The following is a 21,436-nucleotide window of genomic DNA, read 5'->3' on the forward strand; positions in this document are numbered from 1 at the left end:
AGCTTTAAGTAGTGATGGGTCGTTCGCGAACGAAATGGCTCTTAGAGCCGACTCTTTGAAGTGAACGATGCAAGCCGACTCCTTATTGCGAGCCGTCACGTGGGTTTTTTTTTTTTTCTCTCACCCTCTCTCTCTCTCTCTCTCGCACTTTTTTTCCGCTTCACTCTGCACGTGAGCCTTGTGCTTTACGCTGGGCAGAGGGGGGAGGGGCGGTAGTTATACTCAGTAGCACAGGAACAGAGCCAGAGGGAGAGAGAGAGAAAGAGAGCCAGGGACAACAACATCACATTAGAAAGGTATAGTAATCATCCACAACTATTTTCGGTTGCAGATGATAAAGGATTCAGAAAGTTTATTCATGCGGGCCCATATGACAGAGAATATGCATCTTCTTTATGTTTTCATATTTTAATTTATATTTAATTGTGTTGTGGTTTGCAGTGTTTTGTGTTGTTTTCACTTTAAATTTGTAAAAGGAAAAAGCTGAAAATTTAAATAGTTAAAAGTTGAAATGTGAATAGTTGATTTTTGTATTATATGATTTATTTATTACATTTTATGTGGAGTGAATAAATAAAAGTATATTTATGGTGGCCCCTAGAGACGAAGCACATATAAACTTCAAATCACGTACGAACTCTGAAGCATGTACAAACTCCAAAACACGTAAAAACACGTACAAACTCCAAAACACGTAAAAACTACAAAACACATAAAAACTCATAAGCACGTAAAAACTTAGAAGCATATAAAAACTCAAAACACATACAAAAGACAACAGAAGTGCTCCAGGATGCTGGGCGCAGTGTTTAGCTTTTGTTATCTTGTGGCTACACAAGCCAGCAAGTACCAACGACCGGATTTGATGTGTGGTAGTAACAGGTAAATGAACTTTTTTTTTTAATTATTTGAATATATATGAGTGCTTGTGTATGAATACACAAACAATACATACATGCTTTCAATTGTGTAATTTAAGTGATCTAGTAGCTTTGCTTTGGAAGTTCAGTTCATGCTAGAAATGTGTTTTGGAGTTTGTACGTGTTTTGTCTCTAGGTGCCACCGCATATATTTATATATAAACATATATAAATAAAACCACTTTTTTTACGTTAGTAATTCCTTTTGTGGATAGGTTTATATTATTGTTAATAATAAATTAATTAAAGCAACAAAACAATCTGAAGAGCCGGTTCGGAGCCGAAAGAGCCGGCTCTTTTTAGTGAGCCGAACCAAAAGAGCCGGACCTCTAAAAAGAGCCGGAAATCCCATCACTAGCTTTAAGCACCTGCACACTCTCCTGCGGGCCGCAATCACCCTCTGGTAGACGATCACTTTTTGGCACAACACCTGGAGCTAAGGGGGCAAAACAATCGCATGAGTGCTGCTGTTTGGCTGAGGAAGAATATAGCAGTCATGGTAAGCCAATCACCCGACCACTTTAAGATGACAAAGCAACAAGGTGATATATACCAATTTTTAAATTGTGTTGATAGGCCACATAAAACCAGAGTCATGATAAACAATATATATGTGTTTTTCCTGAATAGTTTCACCACGTTTACTAAGGACAGCGCTAGCAAGCACTCTCTGCTTATGACCAAAAAATAAAAAAACAAAACAAAAAACAGCCCGTTCGTTTTGGTGAAAATGTACCATGTCAACCAATCAAAAAATGATATGGCAACATAAAATTTGGTTGTTTAGGAAGAGAGGGAAGTTTTGAGAGTGAGAGATTTGTGACGTTTAGCATGTTTGGAGTGTGTTGTCTGTGTTGTCTTGTGTAGTCAGTGTGTAGTGTTGTGGATAGTTTTGTGTTGTGTGCCAGAACAATGAGGCGACTGCTGAATGAAACCAGGATGAGTGATATACCTGCTGCTGTTAGACCTGCAGGTATCAGGCTTGTTATTCTCCTTTTAGTGGACAGAAATTAGTTTTTTGGAGTGGCACAAATAATTTGTGTGGCACCTTATTGAATGCAGAACACCTCATTGCTATGTAAATAGTTTGAAATGATTCTTTTAAAAAAAGGGTAAAAGGTAAATGGCTGCAAATAACTTTTTTGTTTGCAAAACTTGTGCATAGGATTTTAAAATTGACAATTTATATTTGCATTTAAAATTATGAAATATGATTCAATAAGCATGTTTGTGGTTGTTACAGTAAAAAATATAACTTTCTACTCAGATTTTATGTTTTTTGTCTGATTTTAGATCAATTGTGTTAATACAATATGTCAAAATGACAACATAACTGTAAATTCAGACACGTGAGGTTGTGCTGAAAAGAATGATACCAAACAAGGCAAAGTAAATAATTTTTAAAGGTGAAATGTAGAGGTAAAATCAAAAGTAGTGAAAAATGGCCAAGTATACCCTGGACCCCAGAGGGTTAAACATTTTTTTAAGGTAACACAATAGTTACTTTTCAAATAATTAATTACTTCTAGAATTTTCTAACTCAGTTACTAACTCAGTTACTTTTTTGAAGAAGTAACTAGTAACTATAATTAATTACTTTTTCAAATAACTTGCCCAGCACTGCCCATGAGTAAATTTGCTAATAATGTTGGTTGAAGCTAAGAGAAAAATTATAGCTCTGTTTTAACGGCACCCTCCTCGGAGTGCAAATGCAGTGATTCATCTACTCATACCCATAACAGAAAGAAAGAAAGACAGTAGCCTATGTTCAGAAAAAAACAAAAACATTCTTTTTAAATTAAAAAAAATGGTATGGAGGAAACTGGCTTCTTTTTTCCACTATAACACATATATATATATAAACACCCAGCATGCCCCTGCGGGCGGTTTATCCTTCAAGCTCGGGTCCTCTACCAGAGGCCTGGGAGCTTGAGGGTCCTGCGCAATATCTTAGCTGTTCCCAGGACTGCGCTCTTCTGGACAGAGATCTCCGATGTTATTCCCGGGATCTGCTGGAGCCACTCGCCTAGCTTGGGAGTCACCGCACCTAGTGCTCCGATTACCACGGGGACCACCGTTACCTTCACCCTCCACATCCTCTCGAGCTCTTCTCTGAGCCCTTGGTATTTCTCCAGCTTCTCGTGTTCCTTCTTCCTGATATTGCTGTCATTCGGAACCGCTACATCGATCACTACGGCCGTCTTCTTCTGTTTGTCTACCACCACTATGTCCGGTTGGTTAGCCACCACCATTTTGTCCGTCTGTATCTGGAAGTCCCACAGGATCTTAGCTCGGTCATTCTCCACCACCCTTGGGGGCATCTCCCATTTTGACCTCGGGACTTCCAGGTTATACTCGGCACAGATGTTCCTGTACACTATGCCGGCCACTTGGTTATGGCGTTCCATGTATGCCTTGCCTGCTAGCATCTTGCACCCTGCTGTTATGTGCTGGATTGTCTCTGGGGCATCTTTACACAGCCTGCACCTGGGGTCTTGCCTGGTGTGATAGACCCCAGCCTCTATGGATCTTGTACTCAGAGCTTTTTCTTGTGCTGCCATGATTAGTGCCTCTGTGCTGTCTTTCAGTCCAGCTTTGTCCAGCCACTGGTAGGATTTCTGGATATCAGCCACCTCCTCTATCTGCCGGTGGTACATACCGTGCAGGGGCCTGTCCTTCCATGATGGTTCCTCGTCTCCCTCCTCTTTCTTGGGTTTCTGCTGCCTGAGGTATTCACTGAGCACTCGGTCAGTTGGGGCCATCTTCCCAATGTATTCTTGGATGTTCGTTGTCTCATCCTGGACTCTGGTGCTGACACTCATCAGTCCCCGGCCCCCTTCCTTCCGCTTAGCGTACAGCCTCAGGGTGCTGGACTTGGGGTGAAACCCTCCATGCATGGTAAGGAGCTTTCTTGTCTTTATGTCAGTGGCTTCTATCTCCTCCTTTGGCCAGCCTATTACCCCAGCAGGGTACCTGATCACGGGCAGGGCGTACGTGTTGATGGCCCGGATCTTGTTCTTACCATTCAGCTGACTCCTCAGGACTTGCCTGACCCTCTGCAGGTACTTGGTGGTTGCAGCCTTTCTAGCGGCCTCTTCATGGTTCCCATTTGCCTGCGGGATCCCCAGGTACTTGTAACTGTCCTCTATGTCTGCAATGTTGCCTTCTGGTAGTTCAATCCCCTCAGTTCTGACTACCTTCCCTCTCTTTGTTACCATCCGACTACACTTCTCCAGTCCGAACGACATTCCAATGTCATTGCTGTATAGCCTCGTAGTGTGGATCAGTGAATCGATGTCTCGTTCACTCTTGGCATACAGCTTGATGTCATCCATGTACAGGAGGTGGCTGACAACTGCTCCGTTCCGTAGTCGGTATCCGTAGCCAGTCTTGTTAATGATCTCACTGAGGGGGTTCAGGCCTATGCAGAACAGCAGTGGGGACAGAGCATCTCCTTGGTAGATCCCGCACTTGATGGTGACTTGTGCTATGGGCTTGGAGTTGGCCTCTAGTGTTGTACGCCACATCCCCATTGAGTTCCTGATGAAGGCTCTTAGGGTCCCATTGATCTTGTACAATTCTAGGCATTCCAGTATCCAGCTGTGGGGCATTGAGTCATAGGCCTTCTTGTAATCAATCCAGGCAGTGCACAGGTTGGTCAGTCTGGTCTTGCAGTCTCGGCTGACTGTTCTGTCTACCAGTAGCTGGTGTTTTGCGCCTCTGGTATTCTTGCCAATTCCTTTCTGTATCCCGCTCATGTATTGACCCATGTGCCTGTTCATCTTAGCCGATATGCTGCCTGACAGGAGCTTCCATGTAGTACTGAGGCAGGTTATTGGTCGGTAGTTGGAGGGGACCGGTCCCTTCTTGGGGTCCTTGGGGATCAGGACCGTCCGACCTTCGGTTAGCCATTCCGGGTGTCTCTCGTTAACTAGCAGCTGGTTCATTTGTGCTGCCAGACGCTCGTGGAGTGCAGTCAGCTTCTTTAGCCAGTAGGCGTGAACCATGTCGGGCCCTGGTGCTGTCCAACTCTTCATACTGGAGACCCTTTCTTGGATATCTGCCACTGTGATGGTTACTGGACCCTGTTCAGGGAGGTCGCTGTGGTCTGCCCTCAGATCCACTAGCCACTGAGCATTGCCGTTATGGGTTGCGTCCTTCTCCCATATGCTCTTCCAGTATTGCTCCGTCTCCAGCCTTGGTGGTGCTGTTCTCTTATTATTATTGTTCCCTTGCCACTGAGAGTACACCTTTGCTGGTTCTGTGGAGAACAGCTGGTTTATTCTCCTGCCTTCTATCTCTCTGGTGTACCTCCTCAAGCGGCTGGCCAAGGCTGTGAGTCTTTGCTTGGCAGTTTCCAAGGCCTCAGGTATGGACAGCTTGCTGTATTTCTTATGCACCTTCTTTGTCGCACCTTTCTGCACCTCCGTTAGTTGGCTAACCTCCCTCCGTGCTACTTTGATCTTGCCCTCTAGCCTCCTTCTCCATGGAGGGTACTGCCCCTTGTGGCTGTTCAACTTGTAGCCAAGCATCTCACTGATCACTGCTGCCGTATTGTAGATCAGCTTGTTAGTGTCGGTAATCGTGGTTGTAGGTATTGTCCGTAGTGCTGCATTAACATCATCTAGCAGAACTTCTGAGGGTACTTCACGTAATCTTGGTAACCGGCTACTCGACTTCCAGAGAGGTTTCTTAGCCCAGTTTTGCCTACAGGCTGTGCCCCTGAACTTGGTCATCCCTTGGACTAGCCCTCAATTCTGGTTTGCCCTCAGGACACTCTTCCACATCGACTAACGTTTCCAGTTTCCTCTTGCCCTTTGCAGTCAGCTTCCTACCCATGCACTGGATTTTTTGATGCCCTCAACTGTTTTATTTTCTGTTTCAACTCAGTTTTAGAGTGGAAGCTTTTAATATGGCCTTTTTGAACACAAACCTGTAACAGTCCCTGTTCAGCCGCCAGTTTGTAACAGCAGTCTGCCGAGGAAGAAGCGGCTAGCAGGTAGGGGTGGGCCATATAAACGATATACAATAGAAACAATATAAATTTGGCCAACGATAGAGATTTTGACTATACCGCTCTACCGCGATAGCGCATGTTGATGATGTCATCAAGCTGCGCCTGTTTTGACCAAAAGCAGCGGTTGCAACCATTATCATCTGCAAATTATGCCGGGCGACAGTCATAGCAAAGAGATGAAGCACTTTTGAAATATGGGGAAAGACAAAAACTGCGCTTCCTCCACTTCTGTAACATTGATTCATTAACATTAACATGTAACATTGTTGAATTCTCTCGCAGCTGTTCTATTCCCATGTTGTTGGAAAGGCTGTCAGCTGTGGGGGAGCCCCCTTGTGGCGAGAGAGCACAGTTGTACTATTGAGCACATGTTCCAGTGATCAGAGTTGGAGCTAACACATAGCAAGAGCCACCTGGCAGACTGACTCTGCAGGGGATGTCTACACATGGTGTGAGTTGTGTGCGTCGCTAAAGAACTGTGAGTAGACGCGGAGCCATGCCTGGAAAAGACAGTTTTAGTCTTTTATGCCAATTAGACATTTAGTGGATGTAGAAGTTCAATGTGTATCGACCTGTTCGCTATGTGGCTAGTTCATGCTACTAATGCTACCTGTTATGCTACATACCTGCTAGCTGTAAGCTAAACGATTTGGTGTTTGTGATATATTGTTGTTGGGGGTATTGGCAATCAATGTCATGTACTGTAAGGGTTTGGGAGTAGTGTATGAAACTCGTGCATGTAGATGTTCATATAGGAATTCCCATTTGTAGTTCTGGTTGGATTCGAAGAACGCTAATGCATCATAATTCATGACTTAGATGTTTATTACATTCAGTATTCTGTATATGTTCTGTTCACAGACCACACACCCACACCCCTCACCACTCTGTAAGCCTGCGGTTGCATTACTGTGTTGCTGTACTGTGCTGTTAAGCTGAGGAATCACAGTAAAGACGGTATAACCTTTATCTGTGCATCCTGTGTGTTCTGACCGACACCCCAAGGTGAACACCACTGCTATTCAGCCAACGCCTATACAGTCCTGGGTTCAACCCAAATTAACACATGTTGTTGCAGTATACAGTATTAATAACTAACCTTGTATTGTGGATGAATAATCTCAGTTGTTCTCCTGACTGAAGTTTGCCCCGTGTATGCTATGCGATTGCATTTGTCCTTGACCACCAGAATCCGTCACGTTAACTTTTATCGAGTGGAAAAAAAGTTGGCGTTCATCCTCCAGCATCACTGTGCTAATGTTATGCTAACACAGCTGTGTCGCTCGCAATCACGTAGCACAACATTATATACCAGGTAGTCCAATTTCAGTAACCCTGCAAACGCCACTGCTGTTTAGTTTTCTGTCTTCATTTATGTCGGAAGTGGTAGCAGAGCTGTACGTTTTAATTCGTTTCAAAAATCTCTCAGTCAGAACATGGTATGTTATGTTTAGGTGGAAACTAGCGAGCTAACTTCCTGTTAACTTCTAACTCCGTTAAATTTAATAAATTCTGTTTTCATGGATGCCTGAATGTTAAACTTAATTGTTACACCTGGTAAAGCAGCAACGCTAATGACTTTATTAAAGATGAAAGAATTTAGACAGTTTTTAACTCTCAGTGTTCGTTTGACTTTGGGACCTGAAGTGGACGAAGTTTTGGACCCAGATTACTCCGCAAAGCTCCTCATTACGGCAGCCGTAATGCTCTGACAATCCATCAAGCAGTGCGGCTTACCAAAGTTGTACTTAAACATTTTTTAGCTTCTTTAGCTCTCAGCGAAGGCGGTCGCACTTTTCTCCTCTCCTCCTTTCCCCTATCTTCCCTGCTTAGCTGCATATGTCCTTGTCTTGTCTCATGTTTTTTTTTCACTTCCCTGGAACACTCTTTCACAGTCTGTGTCTAAAACCTAAAGAGAACTATGGATTTGATCAATTGGTCTCTGAATGCTATTGTCAGCCTTTTCTCAACGAGAAGTCTGGGCTTGGGAGAGCCCGAGTGCCCTGGAGGGACTTTCCCTGCCAGGTACACGATGGACGGGTGGCAGAAATGGAGGATCGTGTGCCTGGCGGGACCGTCGGTCGAGGACGCTGCAGATATCTACCTATTCGGAACCATGGTAACAGGGTTCTTGCTGATCGGAGCTGGCTTGGCCCTTGCTTATCGGAGAATAAAAGCGGAACCGGCTGTTCAAACCCCCACAAAGCTGCCCGCTGAGATTGAATTGACGGGACGAGGTGCGGTTTTTCAGACAGGGCTCACAGACGGGAGCATGGTTGAGAGCTTGGAGGCGATTGCGGCTGCAGTGGATACTCAGAACAACATCTCTGAGCGGATATTGGGATACATCAGGGAAGAATCCGCTCAAATCAACACCTATGGGCGGAAGCTGGAATACATCACGGATCAGTTGGCTGCAGTCGTGAGGTCTCAGAATCTGCTCTGTGAGCAAAAGAGCGACTAGACCACGGAACTGAAGGTAAATAACATCATGGAGGAACTAGCAGCTATCCAACTAAAAAACAGCTCGAAATTCTCATGAGTTGTTGGAAAAGAAAATCGCCATCATAATGCGGCTACCCCTCCGGCGCCAGCTGCGGGCTCAAGGCTGGAGCCAAACAAACAACTCCCTGATAACGACTGTGTTTAGACTGTTCCTTCCCATTCCATGCAAGGCCACCTGGGTTGGCTGGAAGACTGTTTACTTAGCCTGGTGGGGCGAAGGACACTGTCTCAGCTGAACTCTGGACACACACACACACATACATATACACTGATATACACACACTCATCCCCCCTCCCTTTCCAAATGCCTTTGATGCTTGTGCCCTACCAGGGAAGATGGCAGTCGACTGGACCAGCGCAGACATGCTGTAGGATCGGATGCGCTGTCTACACCGGCTTTCTCTTACCCTTTACCCGCCCCTGTTGCTTGTCTTGTGTTTCTATGGTGTATTGATAGTCATGTGCTTTTTGTGCTGAGGTGTTTTTTCTGTTATCAAACTGTTCTCCCACTAGGAGCTCAGTCTGAGTGGAGTTTTTTTTCTCCTCCTCTTACCTCATGTTATGTATTTTCGTTGTTTTTTTCCTATCAGCCTACCTTCTGGCATGTCTCCCCAATATGATGTTTGTGTAACATTGGTCAGAAGGTTCCTTTGTAAGTGCGCATGTGCCATTAGCGTGCTGCCTGCTGTAACCCTAATTTCCTTCGGGATTAATAAAGTATTCTGATTCTGATTAACAGATTTCTGCATGCCAAAATCGGTTCGAGGCCAGTAAGCACAACCAGAATTCATACATAAGGCACACTCTCGATTTTTGAGAAAATTAAAGGATTTTAAGTGTGCCTTATAAATATAAATAATAATAATATAATAATAAAATATGTTATACAGAAGAAAAGAATATATCGTGATATATATCATTACCGCACGTGCTTCAAATTATACAGCGATATGGATTTTAGGCCATATTGGCCAGCCCTACTAGCAGGTCCAGCGGGCATGTGGTGCGGAGATTAGCTGGACAACTCGAGGCCAGTCGGTTAAATCGAACAACAGACCTTTATTTGATGTCAGCAACATAAGACCATACAAGCCAGGTCTCCATGGCTCTACATACAGGGAGTGCAGAATTATTAGGCAAATGAGTATTTTGTCCACATCATCCTCTTCATGCATGTTGTCTTACTCCAAGCTGTATAGGCTCGAAAGCCTACTACCAATTAAGCATATTAGGTGATGTGCATCTCTGTAATGAGAAGGGGTGTGGTCTAATGACATCAACACCCTATATCAGGTGTGCATAATTATTAGGCAACTTCCTTTCCTTTGACAAAATGGGTCAAAAGAAGGACTTGACAGGCTCAGAAAAGTCAAAAATAGTGAGATATCTTGCAGAGGGATGCAGCAGTCTCAAAATTGCAAAGCTTCTGAAGCGTGATCATCGAACAATCAAGCGTTTCATTCACAATAGTCAACAGGGTCGCAAGAAGCGTGTGGAAAAACCAAGGCGCAAAATAACTACCCATGAACTGAGAAAAGTCAAGCGTGCAGCTGCCAAGATGCCACTTGCCACCAGTTTGGCCATATTTCAGAGCTGTAACATCACTGGAGTGCCCAAAAGCACAAGGTGTGCAATACTCAGAGACATGGCCAAGGTAAGAAAGGCTGAAAGACGACCACCACTGAACAAGACACACAAGCTGAAACGTCAAGACTGGGCCAAGAAATATCTCAAGACTGATTTTTCTAAGGTTTTATGGACTGATGAAATGAGAGTGAGTCTTGATGGGCCAGATGGATGGGCCCGTGGCTGGATTGGTAAAGGGCAGAGAGCTCCAGTCCAACTCAGACGCCAGCAAGGTGGAGGTGGAGTACTGGTTTGGGCTGGTATCATCAAAGATGAGCTTGTGGGGCCTTTTCGGGTTGAGGATGGAGTCAAGCTCAACTCCCAGTCCTACTGCCAGTTTCTGGAAGACACCTTCTTCAAGCAGTGGTACAGGAAGAAGTCTGCATCCTTCAAGAAAAACATGATTTTCATGCAGGACAATGCTCCATCACACGCGTCCAAGTACTCCACAGCGTGGCTGGCAAGAAAGGGTATAAAAGAAGAAAAACTAATGACATGGCCTCCTTGTTCACCTGATCTGAACCCCATTGAGAACCTGTGGTCCATCATCAAATGTGAAATTTACAAGGAGGGAAAACAGTACACCTCTCTGAACAGTGTCTGGGAGGCTGTGGTTGCTGCTGCACGCAATGTTGATGGTGAACAGATCAAAACACTGACAGAATCCATGGATGGCAGGCTTTTGAGTGTCCTTGCAAAGAAAGGTGGCTATATTGGTCGTTGATTTGTTTTTGTTTTGTTTTTGAATGTCAGAAATGTATATTTGTGAATGTGGAGATGTTATATTGGTGTCACTGGTAAAAATAAATAATTGAAATGGGTATATATTTGTTTTTTGTTAAGTTGCCTAATAATTATGCACAGTAATAGTCACCTGCACACACAGATATCCCCCTAAAATAGCTAAAACTAAAAACAAACTAAAAACTACTTCCAAAACCATTCAGCTTTTATATTAATGAGTTTTTTGGGTTCATTGAGAACATGGTTGTTATTCAATAATAACATTATTCCTCAAAAATACAACTTGCCTAATAATTCTGCACTCCCTGTACATGTGCGGGAATGGGTAGGCGCCCGTGCCAGCCCGTTACAATGGTGAGGTCTCTCTCGGAACAGACACGAGCAGCATGTAATGGCTGCCACACTATACTCACACACCCAGTAGGAGACTCCCCCAGCTACTACAATAGCAGGGCAAACCCCCCCCCCCCCCCAGTGGTGCTATATCACAATAAGGGTTGTTACAAACCTTGGTATAAATTAAATAAGATTTTATGTGATTTGGTCTTCCTTCTTCCTTTATGACACTTATAAACACAAAAATAAACAAAACAAAAATGTCACTCTTCAGCGATTTTTTGCTGATAACTAATTAACTCACAGTAGTAAATAATTAAGTTACTGGATAGAAAAACAAGATATCTCAAATGACAAGTCTTTTAGGCCCCACCCATACTCACCCTTCTTCCTTAATGGGTGGTGTGCAAGATTAAACAACACAAAATGTCAATAAAAGAGAATGACATAGAAATAAAACCTAATGACTGGGATCAGTAATTCAGAAAGCTGTCATGAGAACCAATTTGCTCTTGCTTGTTTTGCTGTCTTGCTACTTTACCTCGGTCATATCCTCTTCTCAGTTTTCCCTCTCATGTCAGTTACAGGGACAGTTTGATCTAAATGGGATGTACAAGACTGGAGATGTGGTTCTAGGGGGACTGTTTCAAATCCACTTCTTTTCAAGTGTTGCTATTCCGTCTTTTACTTCACAACCCCAACAGCCTACTTACAGTGAGTAAGTATGACAGGAAAACAGCATAGAAAAAGAAAAAAAAGAAATGAAAACTATTGTAATGGAAATATGGGTTTTTAATTCATGCCTAAGGTAACTGTACTTTTCAGTTTAAAATCGTTCAGGATAAATGCATGTATCTTGAATTATAAATTTATATTTGTTCATCAAAATATCCTGTTAATTGTTATTCAGTTTCTTTATTTGTCTATAAAAATAAGTAATTTTGCCACATGTAAAGTATCTTAGATAAATATCTATGTTGAGGAAAATGTATTTTTTCAATAATTAACCTTTTCTTGTCTTAGTGTTTATGTCCTAGGATTTAAGCTCGCACAAACCATGGCCTTTGCTATTGATGAAATCAACAGAAACTCAAACCTGCTACCAAATGTGACTGTGGGATATACTCTGTATGATAGCTGCCAAGAACTTGGAATTGGATTCCGTGCAGCATTATCATTAGCCAATAGTCAAGAAGAGAAAATTATATTAAATGATACATGTTCTGGAAATCCTCCAGTTGTAGGGATTGTGGGTGATCCGTCCTCTACACTAGGGCTGAACGATATATCGCATTTGCGATAATATCGCAACATGATCAAGTGCAATTTTCTAACCGCAAAGGCTGCGATTATGTCCAAATTCATGGGCTGCATCCTCCTGAGGCCGCATTTGTAGACCGATTACGTCACAGCGACGCGCCGAAGGCTGTCCAAATTCGTAGACTCCTCCGAATGTAGCCGACAAATGCGTCCTCCTTTTCCCCGAATTTGAAGGATGGGTCGGGTGTGTCCTTTGTGGCCTACCATATCCCAGAATTCATAGCGCGGCCCAGCCAAACTCCAGTTTCCAACAATGGTGGCCGCTACTAAGTTTTAAAATTACTCATATTAATCTTTCTGGGTCACAAAATAAACTTTTAACATATTTTCAGGCGAGAAAGTAGTTGTGTAAACATCAAATATCTGCTCGGTTTATCAAGATATTGCATATTTGCAAAAGTGCTTCGACATTTTCGGAGGCGTCTGCTACCCACCAGCTCGATAGCTAGCCGGGAGCTCGAGGGTTACTGATGCGGCCGAGAACGGCACAACTCCCGGCACATCATTTTCAGATCACCGCGGACTTCCGCTGCTCGGGTTAAACGTAATATATAAGTCACTTAGACAACCTAAAAATGTTATTGTTGGACTTTTTTCAGTGTTTTGTTTGTTCGTGAGTAAATCGGTTTGGCTGAGGTTAAAGTTATTAGATTAGATAAAATAAAACTTTATTAATCCCCCGGGTGGGTTCCTCCTTGGTTTTCACACAGCTGACTAAACGTCAAACAGAAAACTTATTAAACAGAAGTATGAGACAGTCGAGAATTTACACCAGTGTCTGGTTATATTTTAGATAGCAAGAAGCAGACGGCCGAGTTTATTAAAACTCCACCGAGACAGCGGTGACGCTAATCAGAAGGCTAGACCGTCCAATTTCACGGCCGTTTACTCCCGGCCTACGTAGACCGCGAAGGCCGGGTCCTCAGGAGGATGCAGCCCATGAATTTGGACACGACCAGGGGCTGCACTCTGGTCACGTGACACGGGGAGCAAAGTTTTGAAACAGTCTACCAAGAGTGAACTAGCAAGCAAAGCTGTAGCCTACACAATGGCCTCAGGTTCAACAGAACCAGAGCCTGCGGGGATGCTAGTACCAAAGAGGAACTGCACATCAGCCGTGTGGGAATATTTTGGGTTTAAAAGAGATGATGTCGCACAGAGTCAGGTACTGTGTAAAACCTCTCTTGGTAGAGTTTCTACATCTCGGGGAAGCACTACGAATTTGTACCAGCACCTTAAGACTCAGCACAAAACAGAGTATGATAGATGTATGGCTAAAAAAAATCTAGTAGTGTGCAGAATAAACCTAGTAACGTTACTCGGCAAGGATCACTGACCGAACTGTTTGAAGGTGTTACGCCATATGAACGCACTTCAAAACGGCACGTGGAAATCACCAAAGCAGTAACCCACTGCATCGCGAAAGACATGATGCCCGTCAATACGGTGACCAAGCCTGGGTTCAATAATTTGGTAACTACACTGGATAAGAGGTACAGAATGCCCTCCCGCACATATTTCAGTCAGACTGCAATACCCGAGCTACATATGCAATGTAGGCGGAGGGTTGCAGCGGAGTTAAAGGCTGTTGAGTTTTTTGCGGCGACAACAGACATGTGGTCAAGCCGTACAGCAGAGCCCTATCAAAGTCTGACGGTGCATTACATTACCGAAGACCTCCACCTCGAAGCTCGCAGCCTACAAACGGCCTACTTCCCCAAAGACCACACAGGGGAAAACATTGCTGCTGGCCTGAGAGAGGGGCTTGCGTGTTGGGATCTCCCTGAAGACAACCTTGTCTGCATAACGACGGACAACGCGTCAAATATGGTGAAAGCAGCACAGCTGAACGAATGGACCAGGCTCCAGTGTTTCGGACACAGATTACATCTTGCTATTGGTAAGTTACTGCCGTGAGAGAGAGAGAGAGAGAGAGTGTGCGCGTGCGTGCGTGCGTGTGCATGCATGTATGCGCGAGCCTGTGTATCACTCTCTCCCACAAACACACCACACTATTATTTATCTTGTTCTTTACTGCTGTTAATTCTAGATATGTTATGTCAACCCCACACTGATGTACCCACCTCTTCTTATGTATTTTCTTTTTTGTTTTTGTCTTATGGTCTTATGTTCTTGTATGTCATGATGTATGTAACAATAGCTTTGGCAACACTGTTCCCATAGTCATGCTAATAAAGCAACTTTGAATTTGAGAGAGAGAGAGAAATGGTGAAACCTTGCATCATAACTGCAATTGTATGTCTAACACTAATTTTACTTTTTACTTTATTTTTTTTTCCCTCCAGAAAATGCAATCAAAGATGGTAGAGTATCAAGAGCAATTGGGCTGTGCAAGAAGTTGGTGGGGCACTTCTCGCACAGTTGGAAGAAAAAGGCAGCACTCACTGAGGCACAGAAGGAGCTTAAGCTTCCTGAGCACTCTCTCATTACTGAGTGCCCTACAAGATGGGGGTCCAAAGAGAAAATGATTGCCAGAGTGCTGGAACAGATGAAAGCCATATCGCAGGTATTGACAGGTGACCGACATGCACGCTCCCTCATCCCAACCTGGCAGGATGCTGAAGTGTTGGAGTCCATTCATAAGGCACTGCATCCTCTCTCCGAATTTACTGATGCTCTTTCTGGAGAAGAGTATGTTAGCATCTCCTACCTCAAGCCAGTTCTCCATCTTCTGGCAACATCAGTCTTGGCTGTAGATGCTGAGGACACTGATCTGACTAGATCAATTAAAACCAAGGTCCTGGCATACCTCAACGACAAGTATAGTGACCTCAACACCCAGGAGCTTTTGGATGTTGCGTCGTTCATGGACCCTAGGTTCAAAACGCAATACATCAGCGCAGACAACCTTCCTGCCATTAAGGCCCGACTGAAGACAGAAATGGTGGAATCGGCTAGACGTACACATAATCAGGTAAATCCTTGAAAATTATATTTCCACAAACACATAATATTTATATATAAGCTAACTGCAAAACTAATGTCTCTCTTCCCATCTGGCAGGAGAAGAGGTCTCGCACTGAAACTGCTCAAAATTCTCCAAGTGCACAGGCCTCTGGGGGAAAGGCAAAGAAGACTCTTGGTAGTCTTTTTAAAACCAGTGCGGCCTCTTCAGCTTTGCCTCTGCCACTTGAAGATGTCGTGGAGGCAGAGTTAAATAGTTACCTGTTGACCCCTGTCATTGACGGAGAGGATGATCCCTTAGCCTGGTGGAAGGTGCACAACATTCACTTTCCACGACTGTGCAAGATGGCCCGCAAATATCTGTGTGTGCCAGCCACAAGTGCCCCCTCAGAGCGTCTGTTCAGCACTGGAGGGAATATAGTGACCTGCACTCGCTCATCCTTAAAGCCAGCAAAAGTAGATATGCTGGTCTTCCTAGCAAAAAACCTGTGAGCTAGGATGATTATGGCTAGCTGAGCCATACTCATTGTGCACTTTAGTTTGTGCTGTGTTGCTGTTACTTACTGCAGATAATCAAGATGTTCAGCCAGTTTTAATTTAAAGGCGTGTTTGTGTGTGTGTTTATACAATTGCTATTATGTTTGCACTTTATGTGTAATGTTACTGACTGCAGAGATCAGTAAGATGTGTGTATTTTTTATTTATTAGTTTTATTTATTTAATATTATTTTTTAATTTAATGATTGTCTAGTAGTTCACAGATGTCGAAAAACTGAGTGTGGTAAAGCCACAGATTTTTTTTTATGTATATTTCTGCAATCTGCACATTGTACTGACTTTCATTTTAATGTTTACACCAGGGTTCCTTGCCAGCACTTTATGCTCAGATGTTTGTAAGCTAAAAATAAACTATTGTGTATGTTCAAATATACTGTTGTGATTGAAGAAGTTAAATAAAAATGTCAGTCATCAATTCATGCATCACCTCATGTCATCATAACAGAGGTCTGTCTTCCAGGAAAGAACAGTTTAAAATTAATGTAATATAGTATTGGCCATACTATATGATGTATTGCTTGTCTTTGTTTAATAATACAGAAGACAAAGACCTTAAAAAATAATCGCATATCGCATCGCAATCGCAATATTGGGGCAAAAAATCGCAATTAGATTATTTTCCATAATCGTTCAGCCCTACTCTACACCTTCTATTGCCATCTCCAGCGTCTTAGGTTTGTACAGAGTACCTATGGTAAGTTTTCTGCTTGACCATGTAACAGTTTTTTTTGATTGTTTTCATTTAATAGCAAATGTAGAACCACTTGTACAAAGCAATGCATGACAAAGTTAAAAAAAAATGTTGGATATCACTGCATATAGTCTCTATTTTTAACAGGTGAGTTATTTTGCCACATGTTCCTGCCTGAGTGACCATCAAAAGTATCCATCCTTCTTTAGAACGATCCCAAGTGATGCTTTCCAGGTGAAAATCTGTCAACAAAGTTAAAATGGAAAAGCTAATGAATTCTGGTTAAAGAAATTACCTGCTTTGCAACAATATACTTTTCAGTTACAGTTTTTTTGTATGAGAAAAAGCTAAATTGTGACCATGAAGCTGTGGTGTGCATTGGAAACTGATGCAAAAATAATCATGTGGAAAATTGTTCTTGTTTCTTCATTTACACTTAGGTACGTGCTATGATTCAGATTCTAAAACACTTTGGCTGGACTTGGGTAGGTCTGCTTGTCACTGATGACGATTATGGACTTCATGCAGCCAGATCCTTTCAGTCTGAGCTGAGTCTTTCGGGTGAATCTTGCCTGGCCTACACCGAGGTTTTACCCTGGGACAAAGACACAGATGAACTCAGGAGGATTGTTGATGTTATGAAAAAATCCACAGCTCGGGTTGTCATTGTCTTTGAACATTACAGTCGCGTGATAAATCTTATGGAAGAGGTTTGGCTATACAAATCTTTAATTATTACTAGTTTCATAGGTCTGAATCACAAAAGTATATTGTGTGAAACATGTATGACATCCTATTTGAATGAGTACAGAAAACCAGTCATTCATTTGAAGATGAATAATGACTTCAATTGCATGATAATGTCACTAAAGAAGTTGTAGTTACAATATCACTTCATAGAGGGTGTAGGTGTATGTATGCTATTAGGTGTAATCTAATTCACAGGTAGTGAGGCAAAATCTAACTGGCATACAGTGGATGGCCAGTGAAAGCTGGACAGTAGCAGTACCTGATGTGCTCCAAACACCTCAGCTTATGCCATACCTGCGTGGTACACTGGGCATCGCTATTCACCGAGGAGAAATACCAGGGCTCAGGGAATTCCTGTTACAAATACGTCCTGATCAACATCACAACAATAGCTATGGAAATAGCATGGTGGGAGTTTGACTTTTTAATATGGTAGTTGGAAGAATCGTATATTTTCATGATGTGTAAAAAACAATATTAAAATATTTCAGGTGAACCAGTTTCTAGAAGATCTAGAAAATGTGGACAATGAGTTCTTGGACGTTTCCGACCTGCGGCTTGAGTATAATGTGTACAAAGCTGTTTATGCACTGGCATATTCGCTTGATGACATGCTGCGGTGCAAGCCAGGAAGAGGGCCTTTCAGTGGGAACAGCTGTGCCACTTTGCAGTCACTGGAGCCTTGGCAGGTGTGATATTGTGGCGGACCACCAGGTGGCTCCACTCACACCCAAGTTGAAGGGAAGTGTTGGGGTGGAGGTTTTGGCGCTCAATATATGTGAAGTTCTGAGAGTCAGTTAATAAAGTTGGAGTGAGACACAGAGACCTCTCCTGTCGTTATTACATACCTCCACATTGGTGACCCCTGTAGCGAACATGCTAAGGCTCGACGACGAAGCCAGCTCCGGCCTGGAAGCATCGGCTGCCGCCGGACTTTCACCTCCGCCGATGGCTGCGTTTGCTGTGGCACTTAAATTGCCGGATTTTTGGCTTCACGATCCTCCTTCATGGTTCGTGCACATAGAAGCTCAGTTTGCTCTTCGTGGAGTTTCAGCCGACGATACTAAATACCACCATGTGGTGGCCTCACTTGACCCGCTCTCAACCCACCGCGTGATGACTCTCCTCCGGGACCCCCCAGCCCAAGGCAAGTACACCGCCCTCAAGGCGCTGCTGCTGCGGCGTTACTCCCTCTCTGATGCTGAGCGAGCCGAGAAACTCCTTTCCCTCGCGGGCCTGGGCGACGGCACCACTCTCGAGCTCATGGAGAGCATGCTGTCCTTGCTGGGCGCGGATGACGGAGGATTTCTCTTCACCCACCTCTTTCTCCGACAGCTGCCGGCTCCAGTGCGCGCTGGCCTTGCCAACTCCCCGCTATTGGCCACGAAGGATTACCGCTCCCTTGCGGAAGAGGCGGATCGCATCCTCCTGGCTATCAGGACTTTCGGCGTCCAGGCGATTGTTCAGGACTCACCAGCGTTTTCCCCCGCCCCCTCACCAATGCTCCAGGGGCCCTCCGACTCGTCCACGGTGGCCGGAATCGCTGCACGGCGGCACCGCGGAAAGGGGCTTTGTTTTTATCACCAGCGTTTTGGAGCGAAGGCACGGCGCTGTCTCCCGCCTTGCAGTTTCCAGACCCAGGGAAACGGGCATGTCAGTGCTCTGTAGCAGTCGCGACCGCTGGCAACAAGGAAAGGCTGCTTTTCTTAGAGGACTCACGCTCGGGGAGGCGTTTCCTGGTGGACTCCGGCTCACAGAAGAGCCTTCTTCCCCCGGCTGGCTCGGACAGGCTAGCTGAGGGCTGCGGGCCATTGCTAACAGCGGCTAATGGCTCTCCCATCAAAACCTTCGGTGAAAGGTTGGTGACTGTTTGCTTTCACGACCGTGACTTTCAGTGGAACTTTGTTGTTGCTGCTAGCTCTGTGCCTATAATTGGCGCTGATTTTCTTTGTGCTCACGGACTGCTGGTTGATGTTGCTAACAGACGTTTAATTGATGCTGTGTCATTTTCCTCATTACCCTGTTTGACTCGGGGTGCTCAGCCCGTGGTGCATGCTAACTCAGTAGATTCGGGTGACGTTTTTCAGTGTTTGCTTTCTGAGTTTCCCTCACTCACTGTCCCCACTTTCTCGAGCACTGTGACGAAGCATGGGGTGGAGCATTACATAACTACAGTAGGGCCCCCGGCGCGCACGCGCGCCGCCTCGACCCTGCCAAACTGGCTGTCGCTCGGGAAGAATTTGCCACCATGGAGCGTCTGGGCATCGTGCAGCGTTCGAACAGTGCCTAGGCTTCTCCGTTACACATGGTGCCTAAATCTGACGGTCGGTGGCGACCTTGTGGGGATTTCCGCCGTCTTAATAATGTCACAGAGAACGATCGTTATCCCATTCCCCACATCCAAGATTTTTCCGCTCATCTTGCGGGGACCTCGGTTTTTTCGAAGATCGATTTGGTACGGGGATATCACCAGGTTCCCGTGCGCGCGGAGGATGTCCCCAAAACCGCCGTAATTACACCTTTCGGCCTTTTCGAGTTTCTGCGCATGCCGTTTGGCCTGAAAGGTGCCGCCCAAACCTTCCAGCGGTTGATGGACTCGGTCTTGCGCGGGCTGCCCTTTGTTTTTGTATATCTTGATGATATACTGGTGGCCAGCACCTCGAAGGAGCAGCACATGTTCCATCTGCGGCAGGTTTTTCAGCGTTTAGCAGAGCATGGACTGATTATTAATCCGTCTAAATGCCAGTTTGGGTTGCCCGTTCTCGATTTTCTTGGGCACCGTATTTCCGCCGAGGGCGCGGTTCCGTTGCCTGACAAAGTCCGAGCTGTTTCGGAATTTCCGCGTCCCACGAATGTTAAGGCACTGCAGGAATTTTTGGGGATGGTGAATTTTTACAACCGTTTTCTCCCCAGAGCGGCACATCTGCTGAAGCCCCTTTATGGGGAGTTAAAAGGTAAGAAAGCTAATGACTCCGTTGACTGGTTTCCGGAAAGCATCCAAGCGTTTTCTGATGCTAAGTCAGCGTTAGCTAATGCTGCCCTTCTGGCCCACCCATCCCCCTCAGCGCCGATTGCGTTGACCACCGATGCGTCGGACATAGCGGTGGGTGCAGTGCTGGAACAGCAAATCTCGGGTGTCTGGCAACCGTTTGCCTTTTTCAGCCATACGCTACGTGACAGCGAACGCAATTACAGCGTTTTTGACAGGGAGCTACTGGCGCTCCACCTGGCGACTCGTCATTTCCGGTTTTTTCTCGAGGGTCGTCACTTTACCGCATACGTGGACCACAAACCCTTGACGTTTGCCATGTCCAAGGTTTCTGATCCATGGAGTGCACGCCAGCAGCGCCAGTTGGCAGCCATTTCTGAGTTTACCACGGACATTCGGCACGTGGCTGGTAAATCCAATCAGGTGGCTGACTGTTTGTCCCGTGCGCTGGTTTCTCCCGTCTTTCTCGGCATAGACTACTCCGCCATGGCTGCCGATCAGAGCGGTGACCCGGACATCCTCGCGCTTAAATCCACCCAGACGGGCCTCATACTAGAGGACAGACCCGTGCAGGACGGTGGTCCCCTCCTCGTCTGTGACGTTTCCACCGGCCGCCCTCGCCCAGTGGTTCCCGCTTCCTGGCGTCGTCAAGTTTTTGACTCGGTACATGCTCTCTCTCATCCAGGGGTCCGGGCCTCTGTTAAACTGGTCAGCTCTAAATTTGTTTGGCCAGGCCTTCGCAAATCTGTTAAGGAATGGGCGTCGGCGTGCATTCCCTGCCAGCGTGCGAAGGTTCATAAACACACCAAGGCGCCCCTGGAGCCGTTCTTCACACCCGGCAAACGTTTCGATCATGTGCATGTCGATCTGGTGGGTCCTCTGCCGCAGTCACAAGGTTTTACGCACCTTTTGACTGTTGTTGACCGGACCACCAGGTGGCCGGAGGCGGTCCCCCTGGCGTCCACTACCGCAGCAGTGGTGGCCAAGGCGTTTTTGTCAACCTGGGTCTCGCGTTTCGGCCCACCCGCGGACATTACGTCAGACAGAGGCCCCCA

General features: G+C 45.1%; 1 protein-coding gene across 1 annotated transcript; it reads left to right on the top strand.

Annotated features, from left to right (window-relative positions):
- Positions 1-13,325: 13,325 nt before the first annotated feature.
- LOC120719546 (E3 SUMO-protein ligase ZBED1-like) lies at positions 13,326-16,593 on the top strand. Its single transcript, XM_040008827.1, has 3 exons — positions 13,326-14,368; positions 14,775-15,403; positions 15,493-16,593. Exons 1-3 carry the CDS (start codon positions 13,897-13,899, stop codon positions 15,883-15,885), a joined length of 1,494 nt encoding a protein of 497 aa, XP_039864761.1. The 5' UTR covers positions 13,326-13,896; the 3' UTR covers positions 15,886-16,593.
- The last annotated feature ends 4,843 nt before the right edge of the window (positions 16,594-21,436 follow it).

The sequence above is a fragment of the Simochromis diagramma genome, unplaced genomic scaffold (genome assembly GCF_900408965.1).
Source record: "Simochromis diagramma unplaced genomic scaffold, fSimDia1.1 OVJJ01000344.1, whole genome shotgun sequence".
Lineage (NCBI taxonomy): Eukaryota > Metazoa > Chordata > Actinopteri > Cichliformes > Cichlidae > Simochromis > Simochromis diagramma.

Coding starts and splice junctions, on each gene's coding strand:
- LOC120719546 (XM_040008827.1), top strand. CDS start 13,897: ATGATGCCCGTCAATACGGTGACCAAGCCTGGGTTCAATAATTTGGTA. Junction 14,369..14,774: donor CAGATTACATCTTGCTATTG/GTAAGTTACTGC, acceptor TTTTCCCTCCAG/AAAATGCAATCAAAGATGGT. Junction 15,404..15,492: donor CTAGACGTACACATAATCAG/GTAAATCCTTGA, acceptor CCCATCTGGCAG/GAGAAGAGGTCTCGCACTGA.